This window comes from Osmerus eperlanus, chromosome 26 (assembly GCF_963692335.1).
Source record: "Osmerus eperlanus chromosome 26, fOsmEpe2.1, whole genome shotgun sequence".
Taxonomy (NCBI): Eukaryota; Metazoa; Chordata; class Actinopteri; order Osmeriformes; family Osmeridae; genus Osmerus; species Osmerus eperlanus.
Window position 1 is genome coordinate 6,224,721 of NC_085043.1, and position 15,000 is coordinate 6,239,720.

The 15,000-nt window shown below is 54.4% G+C and overlaps 1 protein-coding gene across 1 annotated transcript in view; it reads left to right on the forward strand.

Moving 5' to 3' along the window:
* Positions 1-15,000, forward strand: part of szt2 (SZT2 subunit of KICSTOR complex) — a 45,299-nt gene that overhangs the window by 18,961 nt on the left and 11,338 nt on the right. Inside the window, exons 42-56 of the mRNA XM_062452236.1 lie at positions 3,656-3,708; positions 4,051-4,224; positions 4,898-5,089; positions 5,208-5,401; positions 5,609-5,775; positions 5,924-6,021; positions 6,355-6,487; positions 6,870-6,997; positions 7,593-7,640; positions 8,640-8,761; positions 9,316-9,498; positions 12,312-12,582; positions 13,162-13,241; positions 14,705-14,833; positions 14,922-15,000. The exon at positions 14,922-15,000 is cut by the window's right edge and continues 124 nt beyond it. Coding sequence (XP_062308220.1) covers positions 3,656-3,708; positions 4,051-4,224; positions 4,898-5,089; positions 5,208-5,401; positions 5,609-5,775; positions 5,924-6,021; positions 6,355-6,487; positions 6,870-6,997; positions 7,593-7,640; positions 8,640-8,761; positions 9,316-9,498; positions 12,312-12,582; positions 13,162-13,241; positions 14,705-14,833; positions 14,922-15,000 — 2,051 coding nt within the window. The remainder of the gene's footprint in view (positions 1-3,655; positions 3,709-4,050; positions 4,225-4,897; positions 5,090-5,207; positions 5,402-5,608; positions 5,776-5,923; positions 6,022-6,354; positions 6,488-6,869; positions 6,998-7,592; positions 7,641-8,639; positions 8,762-9,315; positions 9,499-12,311; positions 12,583-13,161; positions 13,242-14,704; positions 14,834-14,921) is intronic.

Genomic DNA, 15,000 nt, shown 5'->3' on the forward strand with positions numbered 1-15,000 from the left:
TCACACACACTCTCTCTCTCTCTCTTCTCTCTCACACACACTCTCTCTCTCTTCTCTCTCACGCTCTCTCTCCTCTCTCTGAGTACAGCTCTGTCTCTGTTCTCACCCACTGGTTGATTTAATCCCTTTGCAGTCCACATAGCCCTCCCTAAATCTAATTCACCACCAGAGCGTGTGCCTCTATAATTAGATACCTGTGCCTTGTTTACCGTTTTGAAATCATTTATTTCTTTTCTTGTTTTTCCCCCTCCTCCTCCCCATCGTCACTGTCTGTGTTTTTCCTCTCTGTCCGTTTTTAGCTGACTTGGAGACAGTGATATTATGGGCTGTGCTGACAGGCCGTTTCCCTATTCCAACCTCCCACGTTCGACACTGAGCTAATTATCCACCGCCTCGCATAGCTAATAAATACTATGCTTGTTTCCCATGTTCTGGCCTTAGAGAGAGAAAAGAGAGAGAGAGAGTGTGTGAGAGAGAGAGAGAGTGTGTGAGAGAGAGAAGAGAGAGAGAATTCCAACGATGAACAGTGTCGTCTTTTCTTTCCCCTGAAGTAACTTTCTCTCAAACGGTCCTACTCGCAAATAGGTGTCCGGGCCAGCTGAGGCTAGCCAGAAGTACTGTCATCACGTACATCCATTAGTTGGAGAATAAGATGTAGCTGTTCGGTTTGGGGCCACATGCTATCGTCGCCGTGTGGGCGTTCGCTTAGGCCCTCCAAGCACCGTCTTGCTGTCAGGATTGATTAAGCCCAAAGTCTATAGCACGACCATACATTGAGCTCACTGTTGTTGGTTAGCTAACAAGCGGCGACAGCTCGAGTCAATTACTCCTCGGGAAGACTCTTCCGCTCCCACCGCCGTACCTCCATGACGCACGAGTGAGTCAAGAGTGGCCTTTGGCTGCTTGTTACACTTTTAAAAACATAGGTTGGCACGGATCACTCTGTTCTTGCGTCGTTTGTTTTTTTTAAATTGCAAGTAAAGGGGAAAAAGCTCTGGCGTTCTCATTCCCATTAATTGGATGAGTTGCACAACAAGGCGCTTCAGCCGTGTGATATCGCTTGATCCCTTGCCTGGTGCGCGATAATTATGTCAGGTGCAGACAGTGAGGTGTGTTTTGGCAAGCCTTCAAGTTCCTCTTGTCCTGGTGTTTCCTGCCTGCTCATTAAGAGACTGTTTCCCACGTTAATCTGTGTTTGCCACAAGCGCAACACCCACAGCAACCGAATCCGAGGGTGTTTTTTTTCCTGTAAATTATATGGTTTTGAGCTGCTACTGATAATACATGTTATAAGGCTATGAAAATATGTAAAAAGTGTCATTAAATCTTTTTTTTTTACATATCTTTACACCTTCACAAAAATACTTAAGATGTATGTTAAAGACCAGCAATTGATTAACTTTATACAAAAGGAATAAGTGCTTTTGATGTTTTCCAGTTCAGTAAAAATGTTCTTACTCAGTGAGAAAAATACAGTCTGTCTTGGCTTGAACACGTGCATTGAAGTCTGGTTGAATGTCTATGGGTAGATATGCGTAGGACAGCTGACAGGTGATCATCAGGGTCTGCAGCAGACCATCAGCGGCCCGGACCCATTGCATCAGTCAAGTTCTTGTAGGACGATTTGTCCGCGTGTTTAGTCCCGTAGTGCCGATTCAAAGCCTTCAACACAGCGAACTCTCCAAACTCTACATTCTGTATCAACCTTTCGTTTTTGACCGTGAGCGGGCATGTTCGAGGGCTAACCAACAGCTTACTCAGTGTCCTGTCGGTGAGGCTGCGTAAACGCGCATGCGTAAATCGCCTGGTCACTGTAGTCTTTCAGGACTACAGATTTCCTACCGCTCAATACATTCATTTATTTATTCTTAATTTTGGATTTACCTCACGCGGGCCGGACTGGGACAGCCAAATGCCAGGTCTGTTCTAACCATGACACATATAGCAGAACTGCAGATGAAGACTTGGATTCTGGATTTTGGCTGGTGACAGTGGGGAAATGATTGAAATGTGATTTCAATGTTACTTGTTGGACAGTCTTCATAACACATAGTATGTGTTATATAACTCAAAGTATGTTAAGTATACTTAACATACTTTGATCTTACACCCACAACTGATGTTCACAGAGATCCTAAGTTATACATAAACTAGGGTGACCAGACGTTCTCTTTTACCCGGACGTCCTCTTTTCGAGACCTAAAAATGCGGGATTTTGTGTTTCTCTGGGTCTTTCGCAAACTAAAGGGTATCTCCACGTTCCACCGTCCTGCGCGAGCTCAGACTGTAGAGAGAACTGTCATTTTGATCAGATAGTGCGGCATGCAATACACGACCACCACCCCCCCCACCCCCGACGCGACGAAGTGTCCTCTTTTTCACAAACTCAAATCTGGTCACACTAACAGAAACCATCAAGACCTCATAGGGAAAGCCCAGAAACAACACCTTCCGTAGCTTCCCCCGTCCCGTCCCCCCCGAGCACTTTGACCCCCCCCCCACCCCCCCCCCCCCTGGCATGAGTTATTTCCAGTGCATGCAGAGTGGTGTGGTTGTGTTTCTCCGTGTCGTGGCCAGCGCGCTCTTGCTGTTAAACTTGAATGAGTTCTGGATTGCCTTACGCCTCAGTTACATTGACCTCGGAATATCTAGAGGTTCTGTTCAATGAGAAATACAATGAAGCATAAGTAAATGTGTTTTTTTTTTTTCAGTAATAGCATTCGGCCAACATAATCACGGACCATTAGGCGGTGATATTTACAGTGGTGTTGATGAGGCCCATTAAAGACTTTTGCCTTGCTTCACAGTTAACCGGTATGATTTAGCCGTGAACTTGGAATGGCATTTCTCCCTTCTTTTGTAGCGAAAGCGTTTTGATACGTTCCTTTTGGGAAATTGACTTTGCCATCAGGGTTTTTCAGAGGACAGCTATAATACCCTCATGCCTGTCAATGTAAATTTTGCTTTATTCAGTCTCCGGGACACTTTGAACATGTCAACCTGGTCTTGTCTGTCTGGAGGAGTTGAAATTCTTGGATAACCTTAAAGTAATTGACTTCCTGGGCGCCCGGCTCCACAAGGGAACACCGCGGCCTTGTCTTGTAGATTGAGTTCCATCAGTTCTGAACCGCCATGTTTTTTTCTGGCTTGGGCTATTAGAGCACTTTTGTAGCAATCAGCGGCCTCATTGCCCCAGCTGACACGGTCAAGCGTCATGGCCGGGCCTGTCAGGCGTCGCAGCCTTGCTCAGCCGAGCGCGGAGGAAGAGAGAGCAGAGGAACGGATGGAGTGAAGTGTACTGGACTCCTGCACACTGAGCTAAATCTGTTTGTAAAGCCTGCCAGGTGACGGCGCAGCCAGCCAAGACCTATAAAGCCTGCTAAACCAGCCAGAGGAAAATGGAGTCCAGCTCCGAGCTAACCGCTAAAGGGCAAACACATCGACTCTCTCAGACTCTTCGCTCACGAGTAACCTTGCTTCGGGAGAAAAGAAAAACGCGTGATGAGTGGGGCCCGGGTAGTTGGCAGATGACACCAGCCCATTGTGGACTGCGTCGGCGTCAGGTCCTGCGCCGCATGATCGCGGTGAGCCCCGGCCCGCCGCTGATTTATAACCGGTGATTTCTGTAATGCATCTGCGTCTCCCTGCCTCGTAGCCAGGTAGAGCCGGCGATCAATCACGCCGCACGCATGCCACTGCTCGCTAATGGTGCGCGCTAATAGCCCCCGCCGTATCAAACCAAACACGGGCGCGAGTGGATCCGCGGCGATATTATTTAATGCAGGTGTCATGTGTGGTGAAGAATGCGCGCACGGTGCGGGTTTTTATGGGACTAGCAGATGACGCGGAGGCCCATTGCCCGCGTCAAAAGGCAAGGTGTCTCGTTTGACGACTTTCGCACATCAACTGTGTCGTCGTATTAAGGTCATGCTATGTTAATCCAGATTTATGCGATGGCACGTCATGTAAAAGAACAGTTGTTTTTATGCTTTTATAAATAGTCTCCACTCTTCAGCTTGAGTTGAATCTTTTTTTTTTGGTTTGTTCCAGGTATCGCCTGCATTGCCCTGTCATTTGTGGACTCCCAAGGTCGCCCCCTTCAGGTGCCCGCCCAGGATTGCACCACGGCACTGCGGGGGGACGTTTCCACCATCCCCTTCGAACCCGACCAGTTTGATGCCCTCACAACCGTTGTCAAGGTGGAGTCCAACAACCTGAGCTCAGGTAAACACCACTGTGGCTGAAGAGTTAGGACGACGCGTTTTTTGATGACTGGGGGGATCCTGCCCACATCCTGCCTGCATTCCTCACTTCTATTTTCAAATGCAATATTTAGCGGGTGCAGTTTCAAAGATGGATTCATTAATAAACAGTGCAGTAAGTCATGGGTAACAGTCTAACTCTAAATGAGATGCTAAGTCACCTTGGATTGGACTTGTAAATCTGTCTGTATAATGAAGGCTGGAGCAGTGTTGCAAGGGTTTTAATTTCCTCTTCATATGGAATTGCGTTTCTCAAAGTGACATTGAGTGTAAGAACAGTAAATCAAAATGAACTTTCTTTTTTTTTGGGGGGGGGGGGGGGGGGGGGGGTCCAAGAAGTTCATCAAATTATTTGTGAGCAATAAAACGCTCTTGTGCTATTCTTATTTTTGGATTTGCATAAAAGCTTTTAATTGGCAAATATGATTTATCTCCCCCACTGATTGGGAAGAGGGAATTAATTTAGCCAGCACGTCTGCTGGTTGTTGTGGAGCCTACATCGTAATTAGCGCTGCACCTGTGTCAGACCCGCTCCAGTTTCCCCCGGCAGCGCGGGCGGGAACATGGACAAGATGTGTCCGGAACATTCTCCGCGGCTAGCCCACCGGTCAACGGCGCTCCTCTCTCCCACACAGGGCCGCAGACGCGCGTTCGTTTCGACATCTGGGAGCAGGGCAACGTCAGCCCGCTGCAACTGACGGACAAGCTGCGCGGGGCGCTGCGCCACGCCCTCTGTGACGTCGTCATGGAGACGAGGGTCCTGCCCCACCCCCTGTGCCTGGAGGTGTTCTGCGCCACGTCGGGCGTCCCCAAAGAGGAGACCAACGGTGAGGCAGCCTCTGGCGTCGGTCACGGTCGTCGTACCTCGGGGGGAGGGTGGGGGGAGGGTCGTTCGTAATCGTGGGGGCGGGTTTTGACAGGCTTGCCCCGCCCACCTCTCCGCAGGCGTCCCCGCCCCTCCGCCCGAGGCGAAGGACAGTCCCAGGCGACGCAGCGGCTCGCGGAGCGTCCGGAACAGTCCGGCCCCCATCACCCTGGCCCCCGTACCGGTGAACACCGCCCCCACCACGGGACCCAGCACCCCCGAGTCCACCACGCCCACCGGCAAGACCACACGCCGCAGCTTCTGGGAAATACTGGTCAGTTTTCCACCCCCAAAAGAACTACGAAAAGTTGTCAATAAACAAAAACATCATAAATAACAATAAAGACCCACAGTAAGGTAATGCTGTCTGAACACGCCATCTCAAGCCCTAATGTCGCCACGACTACCAAGGTGCGGGTTTGAGTTCGAGGGGGCCCATCCATTTGCTCATTTATTGGTGACCCCCCCCCCCCCCCCGCAGAGCAAGCCGGAACCTTCCGAACTCGGGAGCCCCAAAACCACGGACGACATTGTCCAGGAGCGAGGAGAGGAGGGGCGGGCGGCGCGCAGGAGGCACAAGACGGAGAGCGTGAAGCAGCAGTGGAGCCAGGAGAGGGCCGTGGCCGTGGAGCTGGAGCAGGCCCAGAGGTCAGACAGGGGCCAGGAGGGGGGAAACTGGGGCTTGAAAGGGGCCGATGGAGGGGAGACTGCACCGAGCAATATCACAGGCATGGGTTAGCGGTGGTTTGATTTGTGTGTGTGTGTGTGTGGGTGTGTGTGTGTGTGTTTGGCGCAGGAGACATGTATCTCAGCTGGAGGAAGGGGACCTTGGGACTCTGAACCCCCTGTACCAGGTCACCTGTCAGCCCTGGATCGCCTTCATGACCAGACTTGGTGAGCGCTCCTCCCCCTTTCTCGCTCTCCTCCTCCCCTCCCCTGACCTTTTCTCCCTTCTCCTCTCCTCCTCCTCCTCCTCCCCTCCCCTGGCCTCTCCTATCCTCTGCTCTCCTCTCCTCCCTTCTCCTCCCTTCTCCTCCTCCCCGCCCCGCCCCTCCCCTGCCCCCTTCTCCTCATCTCTGCCAGTTTGGAGAGGAGGCCTAATAGAAAAGAGTGTGCCTCCTCCTCGTGGAAGGGTTTTCCGTTTTCAAGGTTATCTCTCATTTTCGCCATCTCTCTCTTTCTCCCTCTCGCGCTCTTTCTCCTTTCACCGGGGGCACTCGTAAACAGGATGCCCCTCCATTCAGCAGTGCACCGCCGAAATTGCCTCCCAATTCCTGCTGCCTTCCATCCTGACGGAGATTGTCAATTTGGTCACTTCCCTGGCCAATGACACCACGGTGAAGGTGTTTGAGAAGACGAGGTGAGTCGTCGCTTCCCCCCCGGCTGGAAATATCGTGTTTATCCACTTTTCCTTCTTTTCAAGATTTCCCCCCAAAATGTTTGCGTTTCGCTCACGCAACGAGCGCCTCTGTCATTGTGTCGGTCTGGCTCTACAGCCGCATAATGACGGCGCCCGATGCATTTTACATTTAGTCATTTAGCAGACGCTCTTATCCAGAGCGACTTACAGTAAGTGCAGGGACATTCCCCCCGAGGCAAGTAGGGTGAAGTGTCTTGCCCAAGGACACAACGTCATTTTGCACGGCCGGGAATCGAACCGGCAACCTTCTGATCAATAGCCCGACTCCCTAACCCCTCACCCATCTGACCCCCGATGCGCCTCTCTTTGGTCCTTCCCCCAGCTTCCCCCAGGGAGACGTGTTCGTCCCCTCGCCTCACATCCAACACCTCAGCCAGCCGCCCGCCTCCTCGCGAAGCTTCATCCTCATTGGACGGAACTTCCACCAATGGCACTGCAGCACCGAACAAGGTACGCCACATCGCCCCGGGTGCCACTTCTCTTTTTGCGATCGTCCTTTTGTGCATTTAACTGACATCACTGGGACATTTTCCAAAAGAGATACCGGTGTAAACAAATGTCCTGATCCAACCCCCTCTTGACTACATGTAGGCCCACAGTGGGAAGATATTGGGATTCAGCCGACGTTGATTTGTGGATCTTTCTTTTGAAATCATTGGAGTGTGCCCATGGAACCTAATTCCTTTGCGCATAACCAAATACCACTTAGGACTAACTGGCACTGCAGTTAGTCCTAACCTTTCCTTCCCTCGGCTTTGCTGTACTGACGGCATGCTAATCGCTACACCTCTGTAAATGACGACAGCAGACGGGTGAAGGGCCGCTCCACTGTTTGTTTTCCGAGCTTAATGTGTCGTGCTCTTCCTGCCAACTGCGCTTGAGTGTTTTGTTGTCGTCTTGTTCATTATAACCCCCCCCCCCCAAAGTGTTCTGTTTCCTTTGCAAGCATCGCTCTGTAGCCGCTAGCCGAGTTTGTCTGTTAGCTGCCGTGTCACTGTCGGTGCCCTGCCTTGCTGTGTGTGTGCTCATCTCTGTTTGCCCACAGAAGACAGTTCAGATGAGGAAAACATCGCTGTGCTTAGTAGGTTCACACGTAAGTTTCCTTCCCCGTTCCAGCCGGCCAGACCAGAGCATTTGGTGATGGGATTTTTGGTTTCCGGCTCTCGTTGGTCTGCTTTTTACATTTCATTTGATTTTTTTGTGATTTTTTTTTGTAATGCTGTTTTCTACAATTTGTATGCTATCGCTGTTTCACTTCATGTGTCCTCCACTGTAGTTAATGGAACGGTGGTTGGGTTTCGAGAAGGCTGTCACCTGTTAAACCTGAAACGCTTATGGTGGCAGTTTTTCCGAAATGTAGATTCCAATCTGTGCCCTCCGTCTGGGCTCTCGGCCCTGAAGTTCGTCCTAATACACAAAATCCCCGACAATCTATCCACTGGAAAATGATTAAACTCTTACTAATGATTGTAAACAGACTTCCTCAAGTAACTTCATAATAACACGCCTTCTGACATTAGGTTTCAATTTTACTTCCCCACATATCCTATTTCTCGACCCTAGTGAACGACTGCAATTTTCGCTCTGCAATTTTCCCCAGTCGAGCCGAGACTGTTCTGAGTAAAGGAAATGCTTTTCTTTTCTTATTTCTTCCCCCCCCTTTCTCCTCGCTCTAAAAGCAAAGAGGCTAGCCCCCCTCGCAAGCTCCTCAGAAGATCTTTGAATAATTGTACGGAGCCAGCCCCAGGGCTTAGAAAGCCCTGCTGAGCCTTTCCTCTCTATGTACTTAATGAGAACCATTTATGATTTTTATCTTAATAGCTTCATTCTCCGAGCCACTTCGCCCCAACCGTAGGGCGCTGTCCATTTAATCATGTACTTTATGGTAAATAAGACATAAAAGGGACCTTTTGAAAGCTATTAAGCCCGACCCACCCCCTTCCGCGCACCCTCTCGCGTTAACCTGATTGTCGGCGTGCGGGGGCCGGCGCTTATCTTAGCACGCCTGTCCCTCTTGGCGTCCGTTGCGGTGTGTCCTCTGCCGAAAGCTCAGCCGGACTCCTCTCAACCCTCTCCTCGTCTGTCTGTCCAGCCCACAAAGGTTTCCAGCGCTTCGAGGCCCTGGAGCAGAGCGAGTGGCTGGGCCCCGGGCCGGCCTGCCGAGGGACGGCCCCCCGCCAGAGGTTCCTTCTCATCCACATCCTGGACAAGACGGTGAGGGGGGGAGGTTTTGAGGGAGGTGTGTGTTGGGGGGGGGGGGGGGAGGGAGGAGAGGGGGATAAAGCATGAAGCGGCGGGGGGGGGGGGGCTGTGTGATGTGCAGCTCCAAACAGGATTTTCTCTTATTGACTGTGAACTACTGACAAAAACACCTGAACTCCCGAGACGACGTGGAAATGTATTTGTGTGGGGGGGGTTTTTGGGGGGGGGGGAAGCTGGTAGAGGTGTCTCTGCGTTTGCCAAGAGCGTGAAAGGCGCTGAGAACCGGAGATGGGAGATGTTTTGAGTAACAACACACAAGGGAGACGAGGTTTAGGTCTGAGACAACAGATCCTTTGAAACATCTGTTTGATATTCATTGCTAGATCTCTGTCGATGCTAAAACTGCTGCGGGGAGGATTTAAGATTTGAGCAACTGAGACATAAACACATAAACACCTTGCCCTCTCATGAACTCTACTAATCACAGGAAATGATGAACGGGGGCTTGCGTGCGGTCTTGAGTGCTATAACGGTCGTTTCCCCTCGGCTTCGGTCTGCCCTGGCAGGTGACTCTGCACACCTATAACTGGTCGGTGGACCTGGGGGCGTGCCTGAACCGGGGCCTGGCGCGCCTGGTGCAGTGGCAGAACGCCCGGGCGCACGTGGTGCACTGCCTGCTCAACCAGAAGATGGGCCTCTTTCACCACTGCTGCTTCTCCGACCCGCCGGCGCACGACGATCCCAAGCAGGTGAGGCCCTCCCCCCCTGCCTGCGTCCCCCCCCCCCTCTCTCTCCCTGCGGTGTACCCCCTTCCCCCCCCCCCCCCCTCTCACTGCCGCACCTCACACTGACATACGCTCTCTAACACACACGCACGCCAGTACGGTGGCGTTCGCAGCGTTCTTCGCGCCGCAGCGCGCCTCCGGGGTTCGCATTCGTCCCCGCTCAGCTCACAGATGGTTCGAAAGGGAGGGAGGGGGGGGGGGGGGGGGGGTGGAGGGGGATGTGGAGAGAGAGGGGGGGGGGGGAGTGTTGTGTTTCGGTCGTTTGACACCGATGGCTCAGGTGAAGTCAGGCCTGTCAGGGCGGCATCTGGCCCGGGCAGGATTTGACGAGGCGAGCCAGACCTGGAGGGCCCGTGTCCAGGCACAGCTGTCCCTGCCTGAGGGGAGGGGGGGGTAGGAGGAGGAGGGGGGGGGGGGGGGTTCAGTCCACGCTAGCAGGTACTTGACCTGCTTGTCCTCCCACCACCGGCCTCCGTCACTCCCAACAGCGCGAGCACGATTCCCCCCCCCCCCCCCCCATTTGTCACCTCTCTTTGCGATACCCCGTTTATCACCAAACCCCCTCCGCAGAGTGCCGCCCCTCCACCTCCTCCGCGGCACACAGCGGTGGGTGTGTACCTGCTGTCGGCCCCGCTATTTACATCTCCGTCTGAGGGGGGGAAGCGTCTCCGGGCTGACCCCGGCACAGCGGAGGGCCGGGAACAACAGCGACCCCGTCGGCACAAACGCCCGTCGTGATTGGACCCCCCCCCCCTTTCCCTGCTCGGTGTCGTGCGAGTCGTGAGGGTGTCGATGTATTCCGAGACTCTGGTGGGAGTCAATAGCCGGCGTTTTGGTGGGTTTTTGAGAGGGCGCGCGTCGCCCGCGACCTCGTTTCTCCCCTCACCTCTGATCATCCCTCGAGCCCCCCCCCCTCCCCCTCACCTGTTCGGTCAGTTCCCTCTGCTTCAGCCCGGGCCCGTCTCTCTCCTTCCTCGTTTTACTTCTCTCCATACTATCGTTTTTTTCCTCTCTCGCCCCTCCCCCGACACACGGTTGGAGAGGAAGGATCACTGGGAGGGCCTTTGACTGCCTGCCTGCTGTTGTTCATTTCAATAGCCCCAGGTCAAACCCAGAAAACCCCTATCATGTCAGTGCAGAAAGTGCCTGAATGCAAGAGGGGGATGGTGGACTAGGAGGCTTTTTAAAAGTATTTTTCTTATTCTGCCCATTAATATTTACTCCTTTCCCCCCCTTTTGAAGATGCCACAAGGAGAATTGCGAAGCCAGTTGGTGTTTTCAAAGCAAAGTTGCTTCGGTCCAAAAATGCCTGGTTTGTTTGAAGCCTTCATCAACAATCCCTTTCTGATTCTGTTAATGATCTTTGTTTGGAAAAAAACTTGGAATCAAAAGCAGATCTATACCGTAGGTTCGAATGACAACAGACAGCTGTGGAACAAATTCAATAGGCCCCCGACGGCACAGCTGCTCGGCTGCACCGTGTTGTGTTTCCTCGGCCCGCAACCGCTGACGCTGAAATCCAATTTCTCATCTACAAATCCCACGCGAAACGTCTTCGCCCTCCTGCGTCGTAACCGCGGCCGAACCAAACGGCAAGACAAGTGCAAAGAAAGATCCGACCGAAACTTTTCCCTTTGCCGCTCGCCCCCCCCCCCCTCCCCCAGTCTTAATCACGCAACGGCTAACGAGCGCGGACAGAAGGCCGAGGCAGAGCGGCGGAAAATTTGCCCGCGCCGCGCGTCATCTGTCATCGTGCTGATGAGGAACGGTGCCCCCCAGGACACACGGAGCCCTGCCACACTGGGGCATCTGGGCCCTCTTGCCCCAGTGCCCCCACCCCCCCCACGGTGCTGCCCAGCAGCCAATAAGCTGCTCTGCCAAGCACACTTGCCCCGCCTCCCCCCCCCCCCCTCCCCCGGGGGGACAAGGACGTATTAGTGCCACAGTGCCAGAGAGGGTAGCTTCATCTGCTGTTCAGGGAGCCAGGCTTATCTCCATATTGAATTTTGCCGCATTGAGGAATGTTCTCTGCAAACTAAGTCCTGCTTTGTGTGACCTCCAAAATGGATCCTACCACGGGGGTTTTAGACCGCCGCTTCGTTGGTTTGGCGGATTTGATGCTCCTGGTTCTATTCCGCGCATTCAATCTACCTGCCACTCTGGTGTCCCAAACATTTATTACGGCAAGAAATATGGTGTTTGAGAGGGTTATTGAATTTAATTGTAGATCGTCCAATATTAAAATTAATTAAAAAAATATATATATTTAAACGCTTGAGACCCTATAGCTTTTGATTTGTTCCAGGCACATTTAATAATAAAAGTTTCCCCGAATTCTTGGGCTGAATTTACTCGTCTAATAACGTTACCAAATCCGCAGAGCGCCTGGTTCTCCCTCCCTCACGCTGCCTCTCCCTCCCTCACGCTGCCTCTCCCTCCCTCCCTCACGCTGCCTCTCCCTCCCTCCCTCACGCTGCCTCTCCCTCCCTCCCTCACGCTGCCTCTTCCTCCCTCCCTCACGCTGCCTCTTCCTCCCTCCCTCACGCTGCCTCTCCCTCCCTCCCTCACGCTGCCTCTTCCTCCCTCCCTCACGCTGCCTCTTCCTCCCTCCCTCACGCTGCCTCTTCCTCCCTCCCTCCCTCACGCTGCCTCTTCCTCCCTCCCTCCCTCCCTCCCTCACGCTGCCTCTTCCTCCCTCCCTCACGCTGCCTCTTCCTCCCTCCCTCCCTCACGCTGCCTCTTCCTCCCTCCCTCACGCTGCCTCTTCCTCCCCGCAGGAGCCCAACCCTTTCCTGAACGCCACCACGGAGCCCGACGCCCTGCTGAAGAGCCCCCAGCCCCCCGTCCCCAGCAAGGAGCAGGGCCGCCTGGGCTCCTCCTCCGCCCGCATCCTGGCCCCCCTGCACTTCCCCCCGGAGCTGGTCCCGTTCGACGAGGCCCTGAGGGACGTGGGAGCGTGCCGGCCCCTGGCCGCCGCCCAGGACGTGGCGGACCTGGTCGCCCGGCACGGCGTCCAGCTCCTGGAGGTCAAGGCAGCCGAGAGGAGAGGTCAGAGTTGAGCCGACCCCCCCCCGCGCGTCTGTCGTGTCGCCCCCCCCCGGGGCGCACACGAAATCTCCCGCACCTATGTTTAGCGGTGGCTGTGTTTTTTTTTCTTCCGATTTGCACGTCTGCAATTGGTCCGACGTCCTGTCAATCAAATTGACAGGAAGTGACCCGGCATTTTCCGGCAACTACGATGCCCTCACGTTAACCCTAGCCTCATTTGTTACCTTTGTAGCCTCATTGAAAGTAGCTAGACTTCCTATTGTGTCCTGAACACCGTGAGTCTACAGTAAGCTAGAGGGACTTGCTTTTAGGCGTAGCTGCTGTTAGCATTCGACACGGTGACAGCCCACTGAGCTGCATGTCCAGACAGGCAAGACACAGAGACAACCCTTCCTGGGTGTTATTGATTGAGGAGCCAGGGGCTAGTTAGACCTTGGGACAGGCAGGGGAGAGGCGCATGGCTCAAGGCCTGACAGGCGGCACTGAGGGATGGGGAGATGGAGACGGTGGCCCTGGGCCACGCTCGCCCGTGTGACGTTCCTGTGTTTGTGTGGCTTCATCTCCCCCCCCCGCTGACAGAAATGGAGAAACAGATGAAGATTGAGAACCTGTTTGTGACTTGGCAACAGAGGTCAGCGCAGTCCAACATGCCCATTTCGGTAAGTACCCCCGGCCAGTTTACCCATTAAACACCCATGGATACACACACACACACGCACGCACACACACACACACACGCACACGCCCCAGCACGCGAAAAGAGGCATAGCCATAGCGCGCAAGAATGACTCGCATCCAAATCGCGCCTCAAACCCATTCGTCAATGTGGGGGAACCCGCTGATGCCGATGCTTGCCTGCACAGCCAACAGATCCATTTGGCAGCCACGAGAAGAAAAGCGTTGCATACACACACCGCCTTGATTGACGTTTGTTCACCCCGTGCCACGTCTCCGCTCGTGGGGCCAGCGGTGAAGTCAAATGAACATTCCGACTCATTAACAGAGGTTTGGAAAGGACAAAAACACTTGGAGAGCTCTGAGGTGGAGAGAGCGTTTGGGGGCCAGCCTGAAATGACGAGCTACGCCGGCAACTCCAACAGAGACGCTCTTTCCTCGGGCCTAGGTCTTTTCACTTTTGACTATTGGCGAAATGGACCGGAAAAAAACCCGCATTTGTTTTGAATTTGAACGCGTTTATTTCCGTGGAAGAGAGAGAGAAGAAAAAGAAAGGGAAAAAAAACACCTTCTGGTTACCAATATGGATTTTTGTTTATCCATATGCAAGACCTACATAAATTATGAGAACATCTGGTGCAGCAGGGGGGAGAGAGAGAGACCGACCAGTCATGGGCCCCGTATACAGGGGCAGATCATGGTAACTCCCGTTATGGTCTGTGTAGCTCAGCGTCGCCTGTCTGGGTGCGGCCTTGCGACACCGCGCTGCAGCCGTCTCCCTCACACTCCAAACCCTCTCTCTGAACCTAATGAGCTGGCAGCTGACGGCACCAGCCTGGGTTCCACGCGCGTGCCCTCGCCCCTTCTCTCTCGCTTTTGTCTCTCTCGCTCTGTCTCTCTGATTTCTCTTCCCCCCTCTCTCTCTCTCCCTCTCTCACACTCTCGCTCTCCCTCCCTTCCCCGCCGCGTGTCACCCGTCACCACGGCGAGCTCACCCATTACCGCTCAGCCAGACGGCTGTCCTCTTGGCTGCCTGTCCGACCTCCCCCCTCTTAGCCCTGCCTCCCCTCAGCCTCGCCTGCCCGCCCCACTGCCCCCCCCCCCCCCCCCCCCAAGGCAAATGTCCCCTGTTATGTCTGTGGTGTGCCGGGCCGGTTCCCTTGACGGATGAGTCAGTGTGCGCTCCCACTCTCCGTTCTCTCCCCCCCCCCCCTCGCTGTCGCAGAGTCCCCCCGTCGACAGCTCCGTAGATAGCGAGGGACATTTAGCAGAGGCGCCAGAGATACGTGAACAGGAGCCGACGCGCCGGTAACGTTCCGTCAAGTCAGATGGCGCCGCTCGACGGGGCGCGTCGGCTCAATAAAGGACGACCCCCCCCCCCGTCGGTTCTCTCTTCGGGTGAGTGACGCTCCCCCCCCCCCCCCCCCCCCCCCCGTGTGTCCCCCAGGCGGGCGACCTGGACACCCTGAAGCAGTCGTCCAGGCTGGTGCACTACTGCGCCACGCCCCTCCTGTTCGACCCCGTCCTCCGCAAGCAGCTGCAGGAGGAGCAGACCACGCTGCCTCCCCAGGTCAAGGTTAGGCCTGCGCCGTCCCCCCGCACACACACACACACACCAACACACACACTCCCGCCCCTCACGGCCTGCTCCCCCCCCCCCTCAGAAGCGCCACCGCTCCAGCGACTCGACGGCGTCGGGCCGCGACCGCAGCTACAGCACGGACTCGGCCGAGGCGCCGGCCG